At 37.3% G+C, this 15449-nt stretch overlaps 1 protein-coding gene across 2 annotated transcripts; it reads left to right on the plus strand.

Moving 5' to 3' along the window:
- The first annotated feature begins 498 nt into the window (after positions 1 to 498).
- LOC119557450 (fizzy-related protein homolog) lies at positions 499 to 15085 on the plus strand. Of its 2 annotated transcripts, none has more exons than XM_037870215.1 (5): positions 499 to 787; positions 3865 to 4210; positions 6491 to 6743; positions 13640 to 13873; positions 13942 to 15085. In XM_037870215.1, exons 2-5 carry the CDS (start codon positions 4089 to 4091, stop codon positions 14767 to 14769), a joined length of 1437 nt encoding a protein of 478 aa, XP_037726143.1. In that variant the 5' UTR covers positions 499 to 787; positions 3865 to 4088; the 3' UTR covers positions 14770 to 15085. The 2 variants fall into 2 exon arrangements, with proteins under 2 accessions (XP_037726143.1, XP_037726144.1); XM_037870216.1 differs by lacking the exon at positions 499 to 787 and adding an exon at positions 2824 to 2944.
- The last annotated feature ends 364 nt before the right edge of the window (positions 15086 to 15449 follow it).

The following is a 15449-nucleotide window of genomic DNA, read 5'->3' on the forward strand; positions in this document are numbered from 1 at the left end:
TCGCAGCCAAATTAATTTGTTTGTAAATCTTTTACTTAGAATCCATTAAATTTCGTTCTGAATATGTTAGTGTTAAAAAATGATTGGATTCTAACAGAAATTTTAAAATGCAACGTTTTTCTGACATTGGCGTCAGCATGGGGAAACATCGATAGTCCCCATTAAGCATCGATCTATCGATGGTTCCACCGATGTTTCTCCAGCTCATGAAAAACGTAACTTTTTTTTGTTGTAATGTGCATTTCCAGCGAATACGAGATGATTTCTCTTCTCACAAAATCGTTTTTTCAGTATTTTTGTGTTTGAACGTAAGCAACCGTAAGTGAGATGGCAAACACGTAAGTGTCAGTAAGAAGAAAGCGTGAGCCAAATAGAGATGGAAACGTAGATGTTGGCCTGCCAAACATCGGTTACCGATGCCTTGAAAACATCGATGACATATGATATCGATGTAAACATCGATGTTCCTCCACCTCTAGTGGCTTGCTTGCGTGAAAAAACGTAACTTTTTTTGTTGTAATGTAGGAGCAGCAGCGGCAGTCGACTAACTGGGAATCGCGCAGCGCCGTCACAAAAACAAGAAAACCGCCCGTGTAAAAAGACCTAAACTCCGAGCGACTTCGGAACGACAACAACCCCAAAAAAAACCTAGAGTTTTCCAGCGTCGGTAGCAGGGAAACAAACAAAATAGAAACAAAAAGAACCAAAAAAAAAAACGCGTATGCTTAGCGTCCTGCTGACCATAAATCGAAATTAACCGTCTTTAGCGCGTAAAACATTCAAAAAAGTAAGTGGGGAAAAGCGCTGCAAATATTGGAAATTGTTTAGTGGAAAACTAAAAGTGCTGGCTAGTGTGTGTAGTTTTGTGTGTCGGTGTGTTTTAACAGTTACGTCTGGCACAGTTAACCGTCATTTCCACCCCTCTCCCTCTCTCAACTCTACTTTTTTCCTTCCATTTTCCATTGCTAGCTGTACATTGTGTGCGAGCGGGACAGAGCCCATGGGAGAGTAATGCGATCTCACCCTCTCTCTCTCTCTCTCCCTCTCTCTGCACAATAGGAAAAGCAATAACAATGGAAACAGAAAAAAAGTACACACATATGTGACTGCAAATTGCCAAGTTAAATATTTAAACGCAGTGTGCTGCTTTTGGCTTATTAGATGCGATGTCCTTGACATAATTGCAGTTTTTGTGCTTAGTTGTTGCGGCCATCGATTATTCCCATGAAGTTACGCTTGTTGTTGTCTGTGGTCTCTTATCATTCCAGTGTTCGTTTATGATAAGGCATATGAAATAAATGAAAAGAAAAAAAAATAAACGGCGCTGCGGGGTGCAGGCCAAATTAACCACATCCCACGGATTTCTTATCGCCCACTGCGGTTTTCTTGTATTTATAGCCTCTGGAATTTCCTTGGCATTTTCTTCTCCCACAGAGCGCTCTTTATCTTTATCTCTCCTTCCAAGCTGACCTTCCACATCCAGCGGCAATAACAACGTGCACTAAAAATAGTACAAACACATGCACAGAACATAAACAGATTGTCTTAGATCGCAGGCGGAGTGAAAGGGACAACAGCTGGGCAAGTTCATTGTCCTTGATCACCATGTGTGTGTGTGTGTGTGCTAGAGTGGGAGGGAGTTAGGGAGTTAGGGAGAGAGAGGGGTCGTGGAAAGTGGAAAGTGACTCTCCCCCGTGTGACGTGTCACCTTCCACCAAATGCACTGGGTGCGACAGAGAGGGGGCGAACAGGATCAGGGGCGCAGCCAAGGGGGTGGTAATACTATCATTTTACAACCCCCGCAAAAAGAAACCTTTGTAAGTTTATAAGTATGATTTTGCTTAAATCGGTTTAGCCATCATGGGAGAAATGATTTATTAATTTATTTCTATATCTCCTATCGCCTAAATCTTAAAAAGTATCAATACTTATATAAGCCCAATGGTTCATCAGTTTTTCAAGATCTATATTAGTTATTTTAAAAATTCAACAACTAATTAAAAATATAATTATATTTAATATATATGTATAATTATATTATGGAGCTTTACTTTTACAAAATATACTAAAAACTGAAAAAAAATATTGAAAACTCAATGCTCCACACAAAATACTATAATTAATGGATGATATATTTTAGAAATAGGACTGTACTATGATGATCTATTTTAGAAATAGGAACTGATTTATGAAAGATCACACTATTCATACTATTCTACTAGGAGTTTATTTGAAGAAAGGCTTCTTGTTGCTTACTGGGGGTTTCCCATGTCGTAAACACATATATCAAACCCCCCCAGAGGGCATTACTGTCATATCGCTGAAATCCAATATTCCCCCTCTTTATTTACACTACTCAACTTTCACACGCCTATCATCGATGTGATTAAATGGGCGTTCTTATATAAAGAAACCCTACCCCAAAGTTTACCCATATACCGCCCCATTTCGAGAATTATAAGGCGCCTTCTGCTTAACCTTATCGCAGTTGCCTCCATTTCTCGGTTATCAGCAGTAAGTCGCCGGGTTTAATTGTGTTCCAGGGGCTTGAGTCACGGATTAATACACATATGTAGGTATATTTTGGGAAGTAAATGTTTACTTTGTATCGGTATTCGAAGTTATCAGCACTCGGAGTTTTTAGTACCTGCCGAGGGCGGTACCTGCGAGTCAATAGCTTTATCTCTATCTTCAGTCAACCCCTGACAGACGTCGGAAAAGTATAGTTATAACCGAGTTTTATTTTGCAGTCGAATCAGTAACCTGTTGGTTGTCGTCAGTTGTCGGTCGTCACATTTAAGTTCTCAATATAACTACGTACTATATATTTTCTAAAAAATTATTTAAAAAAAAAACCAAATAATTTACTACTAGCTATAATAGCAAAACGGAAAAAGTGGCGGAGTATTAGTTGCTTACCTCGATGCGGAAGTGTTTGGCCTGAGTGAGTTTTCTGTTTTCCTTACTCTGGTTACGCTGCTGTGCTTCTAGAGGTTCCTAAAAAACAGCAGAAAACACCTATCCCAAAGGAGGAATATACTTGCAGCGCCGCCGCAAACAAGCAACACTTAACGCCCATAAATTAATTACTACCAGGCACGCCAGGGATATAGAAGCAGAAAGATATAAAAATCCATTGGAGAGGGGTTTTTGGAATCTCGAATAGATCGCTGGGGCGGATCTAATTAGCAGCCGAAAGGGCCGATCATATTTCTACTTTTACAAAGGGTATTAATAAAATAGTCTGCTCAAATTTTATATATTTCATATTTAAAATATTTAATTCTGTGTAATAAGACTAGTTAATAATAAGTAAAGTATTATCAATCACTTTAAAAGACTATAAAACATTAGGGAATCTATATATTTCTTGTATTATCTTAAGATCTTTAAAAATGGTATAGATCTTAACTTCTCTGTTAGTTTCTAGGGGTATTTAAGCTTCGATCCCCAAGACAGTCTTTCTTTTTTTTACATTTTTCCGTATGCAGAACGCAACCGAGGGAAGATACATCCAAAATACATGACAGCCAACTCGCTGTCTCTTCGTCTCCCCTATTTATTCTATTCTATTCTGTGATTGATACGCCCCCAACGAAATGGGTGCGAAAAAGACTCGAAAATAGAAAGGCAATTGCCGGGCTGATTAGCCAGGCCCAAAGCCCAAATTCAATCCCAGACGTTGATTAATGGCTTTAAAGCCAAAATGTCGTTGTAGTCGGCAAAAAAAAAAAACACGAAAAAAAAATAAACACGAAAAGCACCACAAATAAATTACAATTTTATTCAAATTCGAATAAAACACCAAAATACATAGAGAAACCATTCTAATTAATTATGTTTATCTGTTTTTCTCTCTTGCAGCACTCTTATATAATTTGTATATATATTTTCTACGACTCGTAAACCAGATTTTTGGAGTTTAAACTTGATTTAAAATTTTCGTTCTTTTTTTTTTTAATCATTGGAGTGTTTTATTTCCAAGTTTTGTTTGGTTAAATTTGTGTTGAATTTTTGCAAATCGAAGGCGTTACAAAAAAGAAGAAACCACAGGCGAGGACACGTGGCTAGTTCCGACAGCCGATAAGATGTTTAGTCCCGAATATGAGAAGCGCATCCTGAAGCACTGCAGTCCCGTGGCCCGAAATCTGTTCGACAATCTCGAGTCGTCTACCACGCCCACATCACTCGATCGATTCATACCCTGCAGGTGAGTCTTACAATTTTTTTTAATTTATAGAATTTTTTTTATATTTAAAACTAGCATTTTGTGGGTCTCTATGGTCAAACCCTTTCTTTACATATACCTACAAATTATTCCAGAACTTCGGTTTTGGATTTCCAATTTTTATGTCAAACGGAAATCTTTTATAGTTAACCATCGATTATGTAAAATGTAAAGATTTTTTTAGTCTTTCACCTTAAACTATGAGAGATAACAATGAATAAAACACATTTGTTAGGCCCAATTTAGTTTTTACAAAAAACGTTTTTCTTCATTCTGAAAAAAATTCTTAAAAATATAAAAGAAATTTTTATTAATTGTGAATTTTTGGGTTCGTTTGTTCGTTTCAAATAATTCGTTATTATTATTTAAACCTTTCCAGTTGAGTTACATCTTCCATGGTTGGTTCGTTAATGTTTTGTAATTTTAATTGAGTGCATTGAACTCTGCACAAGCCGTTATGTCTTATTGCTACGTCATCTTTTCCGCTTTCAAAGCGAAAGAACTGGCGAAAAAAGAACAACCAGCAGCGGATACAAACTACCCACCTAAGAATTTCCCGCCTGGCTGCCCCTTGTTTAGCTAACGGTGATTGAATGTCCGCCGACAAACAGAAACAACAATCAACATAAAACAACAAACACGAACGACAAACATGGTCAGCCGTAATTTACATATTATTGTAATAGGGGGGAAAAGTGTTGTTTTTAGTGGTGAAATATTCATTAAGTTGTTGATAGAAATGATTGAAAAATATTAATTGCCTTTAAAATGTTTCTGTTTTAATGCAACAATATTTTAAACATTTTTTTTTTAAAGAAAAAAGTCTTAAAAAATGCTTTTAAGAAGAAGTTTTAAAACATTCCATCCAATACTTTTTAAGAAATCTCTTTTATTTCACAATTTTGCAAGCATTTTATTCTTAATATACATCTTTAAAATACCTTTTTTGCTTATTTGTAGAATTATTTATTCCAACATTTTCCTGCACGTGGTATCCAGTTAATAATCCAAAAGTTGGCATTACTGTTGGCCAAAGAACTTGAATATTTTTCTCCTTCATTTGCTAATGAGTTCCGCGTAGAAAAAAAGACACGAAAAGAAAGAAAGATGGGAAGAAAGAGAGACATTACTAAAAGACAACAAGACTAACTTAAAAACTTCATGGGAAAACAGGGAAATTTGAACTTTGTTGTGTGCGAACTTATTTCTTTGAACCCAACAATTCAACGACTAAATCCAAAGACGTGAGAGTTCACCAAAAACTTGGCCAGAAATAAAAGAGAAACATGTTCAAGATGGTTAATTTCTGCGTTGAAACTTAATTAGTTTCCGGTTAGAGGGTCTTTTTTCCTTTTTTTAAAACTCGATAGAGGTCTTACCCCCCTTTTTATTGAATTGTCATTCGTCGCGCCTGCATTTAATATATACAAATATTTTTCCTCGCTCAATTTGCGTCCCCCATCCGCTTCTGAAATTTGATTTATTCGAGGTGGAAGTGAGCACTTCAAATGCGTTTGCCCAGATACAATCATCAAAAAAAAGGGGAGGGGGTCCTCAAAAAACATACACAAAAAATACAGCCAACGCTTATTGCATTCGTAAACAGTTTTTCACAGTGCAGTGCAATTCTCTCACACTTGGCCAAATTTCATGGCAAATAATTATTATTTTTAGCTGTTGTTTTTCGCAAATTTTGCACAATTCGACCGTCAATAATTTTTTTGCACGTTGCACACGTTTTTTATGTTTTTAATGGGTAGAAATAATAACAATTGGGGATGTGTGGGGTATGGGGTGTGTGCCAGACGATATGGCTAAATTGAATTTGAACGCGTTTGCATAAATTTATTTAGTCTACGTTCTGCGAGTGCCCTCCCATGATTCCATTGTGGATTTTTTATATAAATTATTTATGTAAGGCTAAGTATTTTTTGATGTTCTCATTTATTTTTTTTCCCATTGTTGCAACGAAAGGAAGTTATGGTCAGGGTCGTGGAAAAAATAATAATAAAGGGGGGCAAAAAAAACTAGAAATTTGAGAAGGTGCAGTTTGCAGTTTAAGTATGTTTTTAGTCAATTTAAAAATATTTCGATGAAAGCATAAACACATTAAATACTGAAATATGATCCCCCTTAATGCAATCCCAGCTACGCCCTTTTGGGCACCAAGCTTTCCCTGTTCTAGCGATAATTAATGGCATTTTCATTGCATTAACATTTTCGTGTTTTCCTATCTTTTCCCGCATTTTCCACCCATCGCAGAGCGAACAACAACTGGCAGACGAACTTCGCGTCGATCAACAAGTCCAATGACAACTCGCCACAGACGAGCAAGAAGCAGCGGGACTGCGGGGAAACGGCACGCGATAGTCTGGCCTACTCCTGCCTCCTGAAGAACGAGCTCCTGGGCTCGGCGATCGACGACGTGAAGACCGCCGGCGAGGAGCGGAATGAGAATGCCTACACGCCGGCCGCGAAGCGGAGTCTCTTCAAGTACCAGTCACCCACCAAGCAGGTGAGTTTTCCATTAGCATTTCTCGTTGATTTTAAAATGGGGAGAGGAGAAACACATCATCGGGTTGATTTTTATACTCAAATTTAGAGTAATCGAGTATAAAATCCAAAATAACACTTGTTTTTATAAAAATATCGAAATTATCGAAAAGTTCATTATCGAAAACTATCGATTTTCGCTTATATATATATATATATATATTTTTATAGCGTTTGTGCAAAGAGTGTCTTAAATATTAAAAATACACAACATTATAATTTTATTTTAAAAGAGGAATATTTCAAACAATTAGAAAAAATCTGATAAAAATATCGAAAATATCGATTTGCACTAAATATCAAAATGAACCAAAAACATTTTAAACTATCAATTTAAGCAGTGTAAAGACAAGTTCGTTTTATAAAATCAATTTGATTTATCAACGATCTTTTGTGTATGTAAGAAACATGTCCCCCATAAAAACGCTGGGAATTCTCTAAGCTAAAAGGTCAGCGAATTTGACTTTTGATTGAGATATCACAGGGGCATTGTGTGCTGCAGAATGCATTTAATTGAATTTGCAGTCGGTGTTAATTGAGGTTTTCTTTGGCTCCCTTGGAATGAAAAAGAGAAGATTTCAAACGGAAAGTTGAATAAACCGCAAGAGATGAGGTCGTGGGAAAATGAGATTTGTATGATTTCAGGCTATTAGTTATTATTATAGGTTTTTGGCTGGCTTCCTACAACATATGTGGCCTTTCTTTCTCTCCTGAAATATCCAATGATGAACTTGGCTTTGTGATTTTTCTGTAAAACGTTTTCCTTGCCGGGAAAAATCTTGACCGGCATTCCTGGCTCCCCTTTTTCCATCTATTCAACCATCTATTGATCGGTGGAAACCGGTTTCCTTTTTTTTTTTTGTGAAAAGTCTAGAGGCCTAAGACAAATCGAGAGAAAAGTTGCTCGACCGAAACCAGAGGTTAACACACTCTTTTTTTTTTTGATTCCAATGCGCGCGTGATGATGGTGAACCAACGTGTTTGGAGATCTCTCTCCCTGTCTATATAGTGTAGATAGATCTCCTCCATCGCCATGTAATTATATATATAGCTGGTGGACTGATTGTTCAAGTGTTTGGACCAAAAGTGAAATAGATAAATAGATAAAAAAACAGAAACAGAAACAGAAACATGAATACAATGAAATACAGATGTGAGAAAGGGGAAACTATTGCCACTTGTCATTAGATTCGTGGCTACGCCGGTGATCTCCCCCATCAACATTATCGCCATCCTCCATCATAATTATTATTATTGCAGACCTGACATATTTGCCAGCTTATCAGATTTATGTTGCCTCAATTGCCCGCTTGTTGGTAAAATGCTTAAGAAAAAGAGGTAAAAAATGTTTTTAAATAAATAAAGAGGTACGTGTGGGGCACGTCCGTTGACCGTCGTCGTTGTCTTTTGCCCTTCTCGATTTTGTTGAATATCTTTGCTTTGACTGATTTTTGACAGTTGACACGTTGCCGAAGCAGAAGCAGTAGAAAAATCATCGGCAGCCAACGGCCAACAGCCAACAAAAATAACAAAAGCGAGTTCCCTCCGTTGGAAACAAATAAGTGAGCAACACACGCACTCACTTCAGATAATAAAAAACTAGTTTTGTATTTGAAAGCGAGGGGGTAAATACTCTTTTAATTGTGTCTTTTAAATAAATTGGTTTTCTAGTTTATTTGGGTTTGTATTGGATCGTATTTTCCTAAGAAATATATATTCCCCTTTGATTTTAATGGGATTTGCTTATGTCTTGGAGTTATAAATCATTGTATAATATGTTCTTGTTGATATAGGATTTTTTATGGGAAATTTGATTATAAAAGTTGAAGAACTTCTTCTTCCTACTCCATTTATAAACATATTTTATATTTGGTTTTGTTTTGGATCGTATTTTTCCAAGAAGTATATATTTTCCTCTGATTTATTTGGGTTTTTCTTATCTCTTGGAATACCATGTTTCTGGGTCTTTTTTTATAAGAAATGTGAGTGATAATGGGTTTTTTAAAAACATAAAAGTTGAAAGACTTCTTTCTACTCCATTTTTATATACATATATATCACAATAAATAGTTAAAATATTTTTAATACAAACAAGTTCATTTTTCTTAAGTATTTCATCATCTCCTGTAATGATAGGGTAAATATATTTAATGGAAAGAAAGAAACGAAACTTGAAGTGGTCCAGAGAGACCGGACCGCAGAATTCTCCATCTTCAACTACTACTTCAGTGGTCTAAAACGACACTTGAGTCAATAACTGAGATCTCTGTGTGCCCATTTAAGCCATAGTTTGGTAATTTCAGCGGTGGAAAGAGGGAAGAAATCACTTAAAGCAGCTCTACTTTTCCCTCCCCCTTTTTTTTTGTTGATTAATAGCGATCACAGCAAGTTGATTTGCTTTTGGCCAAATGGTTTTGCCAATTGGTTTGATTTTTCTGTCGCCCTGCAATTACTCAGCCACAAATCGCCGGCCATTCATCTATATCACGCCCACACAATTAACACGCCACTCCCCCTCTTTTTTTTATATAGCCCTTAGGTTTTTTTTTTATTTTTTTCATATTCCATATGCCTCTGTGGTCACAACAAACAATATGTAATTCAATTATGTGCGGTCGCAAAGTTATTGTCATAAATAATGTGGTTGGTTGGTGGGGGAGCCCAACCTCCTAAATTTTTTGTACAGTAGTTTCTCGTTGTCCAGCAGTCGGCAAAATATATGGTCTCAACACTTTTTTAGACGTTTGCCATTGTTTTGATTGAAAAATTGGGGATTGGTTTTCGGTTTTCGGTTTTGGGTTCATTGACGAGTTGAAAGTTATAATGGAATTTCTGGTTCTCAATGAATGGGGGATCTTTGTTAGTCAGAATTCGTACGAAAAATGTGTAATAGTCTCTGTTGATAAGATCATATAATTCTTAGTGATTAATAAGATATGTATATATTCTCTACAAGACCTTTTTTTTTTAGTTCTTACATAAAAAATACCAAAAATAAATACTAATTTTTCCAATTGGTATATTTTTAATGGCTTTTTAAAGATATATGGGTATGGATTGCTTTTAAACAATCTGCTTAAATTAAATTTCTTCTATCCAAGGCGTTGTGAATTTCGTGCCAGCTAAATATTTTGGAGTAATTATTATTTATATTGCTTTTTGTACTTTGCCAACAATCCAATCACGGCTGCCTCAAGTAACTATAATTTAACACCCCTTTGCCCGCCGATTTCGTGCACCTGCTGTTTGGTTTTCTGTTTATTTTTTCTGATATCTCTTACCCCATGTCTGGCTGCCCATTTCGAATAGCCATTAAGGGGGATTTATAGAAAACCGACTGCTCACGGGCCCAAACCAACAGAATCTCATCTTTTATGGTTTGTTTTTGTTGTCTCCGTTGTTATTGCTATTATAATTATTAATTTATGCAGCAGACATTTGCATTAACATCGCATTAGCGATGACTATTTTCGTGGCGGCGTGATTAAGTTGGTCCGATCCGATCCGAGATCCCAGGCGATCGGAGCGACAGGTTCAACATTACCATTAAACATGGGCTAACCACTTCTTTTTGGAATCACGCTTTTATTTACCCCCTTCCTCTCCCTGTTTCTTTTTTATTTTATTTTTTTCTGTTCTCTCTGCTGGTTGGTTGTTTATTTGTTTAATTTATAAGCCTGCCTCCAAGCGCCGCCCACAAAAAAAAAAAGATATATATAAAAAATACCAAAAAAAAACCAGACTTAACAATTGCCGGCCGGCAAGTTTTTTATCTTCTTATTTTTTGTTAGCAGCTCGCATTTTTGTCTTTTGTTTGGTGTTTGCTGAGCGGAATGAATGAATAATGATTGTTTTGCCGCACTGTGTCATGATGTTTTGTACCAGACTGTACTGCAATTAACAGATAGCTTCTAATTGAGTAAAACAATTATCGTAATGATAGAGAAAATGTAAAAAAAAACTTAATTAGGTAGTTGACATTCCAAGACTTCTATAAAAAATAAACATAACTAAAGAACATTAAAAAATAAACAAAATAAAAAGGAAATACATTTTTAAAAATTAAGAAAAACCCATAGTCAAAGATATTACGTAAAATAAAAAGAAATTCTAGGAGTTCTTTAAAAACATACATTTCCACAGAAAATTTAAGAATAAGCAAAATTAAAAGGAACTATTTGTTAAAAAATTAAGAAAACAAAACCTCATAGTCAGAAATATTACGCAAAATAAAGAGGTCCAAAAATAGTTGATAAATAGTTAAGAGCCACAAGGTTAAATCCAAAAAAACACTGTGCGATTTTAATCGGGTACAAGTTGTCGGATTTCCTTTTGCCATTTGTCAGAGGGTTTTACTGCCCCCTTAATCCCCCCCATTCCCCCTTAAAACCCCCCTCGAACCTTAAGCGTTTTAACAATTGAATTTCTAATAGGCTTACCACCTCGTATTTTTTCTGCGCTCTGCATGGCATCGAAAAACATTTAAATTTAATGGCAGTTGCTTGTACGCTTTATAGAGTGGTTTGTGGAAAAGGGGGGAACCCAGGGGGTTTTTAACTGCCTTCATAACATTCCCAGAAAATGGAAGCAAAGACCTCAAAACCATTAAATTGTTGGCTACTTTTTGCGGTGATATATATTTTTTTCAATTTTTTCCAAAGTGTAAAGTGACCATTAAGGGCTCACCACACGCACGCCCCTAGAAAGAAATAACGAAACGTAAAAAAAAAAACCCCAAACCAAGTTCTGCAATTAAGTTCTGTATGTATCATCTCGTTTTCTTGCGGCCTGTTAATTGAATTAAATTTTAATTTGCTAAATGAATTAAGAGCCGCGGCATGACGTCAAGTGCTTTTTTTTTGGGGTCAGGTCAAAGCACCTCAACCCTATCTACTGTATATGTACCCCCATATGTGATATATTCACTTACGTGTTCTGTTTGCCGGGATGTTTGCTCACTTTATCGGAGTGGCAAACGAGAACCTGACCAAACCCATAATGACAAATGCGGTTCCAAAAAAAAAAAGGGAACTACTTGCAATAGCAGAAAAGCGATATGCGAAATGAGTCGAGCCCGAAATATTTATAAATCATTATTCTTTTTAATGGGATTCAGAGCCCCATGAGTAGTGCGAAATAAAATGCGTCAACTATATTAGTCAGCTGGATAATGGGAGCTATGCATTATTATCATAAGCGCACCATATCAACAAAAGAATTAAAATTTTAGCTTATTTCGCTTGAATTTTTAATGCTTAAACTAAAAATGTAATCTAACTAAGCTTGAATTTGAGGTTTTATAAAAAAAGATTATAAAATATATATTAAATGCAAAGACTTGAAGTTTAGTATGAATTTTTATAAAAAAGATTATAAAAAAGCGGGGAGACTTTAAGCGCAATCATAGAATTTATTTTCATAAATTAAAAACAAATGTCTTTCAACACGGAAACGAATGTGGAATAATTTCTAGTACCCTTCTGGATGTGCTCTACCCTTAATAGAATGCATTTCGAGTGGAATACCTTTGTATAATATTCCAGAGAAAGCTCTGCTTTTGACCCTTGAGCACAGCCCATCCATTTCATTTGCATTTCCATCTGCCCTGAACTCTCTTCTCTATTTTTTCCCACATTGCATTTGGCACGCACAATTCCGTTTAGTTTTTGAACAGTTTTGTATCTTTCTACCCCCGACTCACGCATTTCAAATGTAATTTTGTTGCGTAAGAGAGGGGAGGGGGGCGTGGTTGTTGGAGGTCCAATGACTATAACTACCGGCCCTTCACGCATACGCTTAACACACTTCTCTGCCCGCATTTTCTATGCAAACAAAAGCCGGGCCAGAGCTCCCAGCGAAGCGGAATGCGTGCCAAATGCGATTTGTAAATGAATGCTACACAGAGAGATTTTACTAGTTACTTGAAACACAGAATGTTTGGGATAACGAAACTCAAGGAATTTTATAGTGCATGCAATGACGTCCAGTAAAACTACGCCCATGGGAGTAAAAAAAGAATTACAAACAAGAAAAACAACAAAATAAATATGGGCGTTATTTCACTAAACGTTTTTACATTCGGCGTTATAGCATAAACTAAGTATGGGTTGTGTTGTCACAAGAAATGTTCCTTGAATGGTAAAAAAATTGTACTATACCGTATTTGCATTAGGAATGAAATTAATTAAAATTTTACAAAAAAAGTTTTTATACGGATGTTAAAAAATGCATTTTACATATACCAGAATCAACACAAGCCTAGAGTTGGCCAACAAGCTCAAATTTTATAATAATGTTCACTAAAACCCTCTACAAATAATCTAAAAATAGATTTGCTATTGTAAAACATATTTTTATAATAATCGAGCCTATTTTTCTTATCAGCTTTTAATTTTTGTTAAATATTAAATGTGTTAAAATATTTAAATTCAGTATTTTCATAAGACAACTGCTCTTTAATTTCATTTCATTTGCTCTAAAGGGGGGACCTGGTGTATTTACCATTTGGAAATGTGTTTATAAATAGGGTTTATAAACATACATATATTTTTTTCTGGTGTATGAAAGATGGTTAGGCCTTTGCTGGGGAGGAGTAGCATGTAACCAGGGGGCAGAGACAACGACGCGGTCGCAACTCTTAGCACGATGGCGTTAATTGCTGGACGCCAAGTACGCGGCTCGCAAACAAAACCAACTTCAATCTCTTTTCCCCACACTTGAGACACATTTGCTTTGGCAATTTCTTGCTCGGCTGCAGCAACTGGAACGCCTGCTGCTAATTGCTTGGATAACCAAGGCAACCTAAACTTCTATTTCGAAATTTACATATATAAATATATGCTTTTCTATATTTTTCAGGACTACAATGGCGAGTGCCCGTACTCATTGTCTCCCGTCAGCGCCAAAAGCCAGAAGCTGTTGCGATCGCCGCGCAAGGCCACGCGCAAGATCTCGCGCATACCCTTCAAAGTGCTGGATGCGCCCGAGCTGCAGGACGATTTCTATCTGAATCTGGTCGACTGGTCGTCGCAGAATGTCCTGGCAGTGGGCCTGGGCAGCTGTGTGTATTTGTGGAGCGCTTGCACCAGTCAGGTGAGTTGGTCATTTAACAGCCATCAAGGAAGCCCCAAGACTAATGAGTGTTTCCCCTTCGATTCCAGGTAACCCGCCTGTGTGATCTCAGTCCGGATGCGAATACGGTGACCTCGGTGTCGTGGAACGAGCGTGGCAACACCGTCGCCGTGGGCACTCATCACGGCTACGTGACCGTCTGGGATGTGGCGGCCAACAAGCAGATCAACAAGCTCAATGGCCATTCGGCCCGCGTGGGTGCTTTGGCCTGGAACAGTGACATTCTATCGAGTGGTTCGCGCGATCGTTGGATCATCCAGCGGGATACGAGAACGCCGCAGCTGCAGTCGGAGCGACGACTGGCCGGCCATCGACAGGAGGTGTGTGGCCTTAAATGGTCGCCGGACAATCAGTACTTGGCCAGCGGCGGCAATGACAATCGGCTGTATGTGTGGAATCAGCATTCCGTGAATCCTGTGCAATCCTACACAGAGCATATGGCGGCGGTGAAGGCGATCGCCTGGTCGCCGCATCATCATGGACTGCTGGCCAGCGGCGGTGGAACGGCGGATCGGTGCATTCGATTCTGGAACACGCTGACGGGCCAGCCCATGCAGTGCGTGGACACGGGCTCGCAAGTGTGCAATCTGGCCTGGTCCAAGCACTCCTCGGAGCTGGTCTCCACGCACGGCTATTCGCAGAACCAGATACTGGTCTGGAAGTATCCATCGCTGACGCAGGTGGCCAAGCTGACGGGTCACTCGTATCGGGTGCTTTACTTGGCGCTGAGTCCCGATGGCGAGGCCATTGTCACGGGCGCCGGCGATGAGACGCTGCGATTCTGGAACGTATTCAGCAAGGCACGCAGCCAAAAGGAGAACAAATCTGTGCTGAATCTGTTTGCCAACATCAGATAGGGACAATAATCGAAGGACCGAAGACTGAGCGAGGCGCCAAAGGCAACAAACACAAAACAAAAGTGAAATAACAAATGAAAACTAAAAAAAACCAATCAGCAGAAACCAACTAATCAACAAGCCTATATGCTATATACATATATACAAACGATTCTTGTTCATCAGTCGTTAGTAAATTTTAGTTACCACAGCAGCAATAGTTTAAATAAATCTAAGTTAGGTCCTTTGTATAGAACGGTTATTAGCAACATTTATGTAGGAAAACAACTGCAATTTATGAAGAAACAGAAGAAAAATCAATTAATGGCTGAAACAAGAACTGAAAAAACAACTGAAACTAAGTCTATATAGACCCATATACAAATATTATATATGGAAATTGTAAGTAATTGGATAAAACCAAACACCAACCACACTCACATATACTATATATTTATAATCTACATTTTTTTGTTGCTTTTCTTACGTGTCTTTTTTTTTTTAGTACCTACACCTAAGAGAATTGGATACATATAAATATTTTTTTGCTAGCTTATAAGAAACTAACCTTATTTCAAGCCAACATTTATATCCAGCTCATTTCACTCACCGCCCAGACTCATAAAAGAACACACTATGTATATTAAATAAATTTATACAATTTCAAAATGTGCCCCAAAAAATATGCTAGTTTTTCTTTT

The sequence above is a fragment of the Drosophila subpulchrella genome, chromosome X, assembly GCF_014743375.2.
Source record: "Drosophila subpulchrella strain 33 F10 #4 breed RU33 chromosome X, RU_Dsub_v1.1 Primary Assembly, whole genome shotgun sequence".
Lineage (NCBI taxonomy): Eukaryota > Metazoa > Arthropoda > Insecta > Diptera > Drosophilidae > Drosophila > Drosophila subpulchrella.

What these genes read in the sequence shown, in the direction of transcription:
- LOC119557450 (XM_037870215.1), top strand. Translation starts at nt 4,089, where the DNA reads ATGTTTAGTCCCGAATATGAGAAGCGCATCCTGAAGCACTGCAGTCCC. An exon ending in GATCGATTCATACCCTGCAG is followed by an intron (nt 4,211 to 6,490) that starts GTGAGTCTTACA and finishes CACCCATCGCAG; the next exon opens with AGCGAACAACAACTGGCAGA. An exon ending in GGAGCGCTTGCACCAGTCAG is followed by an intron (nt 13,874 to 13,941) that starts GTGAGTTGGTCA and finishes CTTCGATTCCAG; the next exon opens with GTAACCCGCCTGTGTGATCT.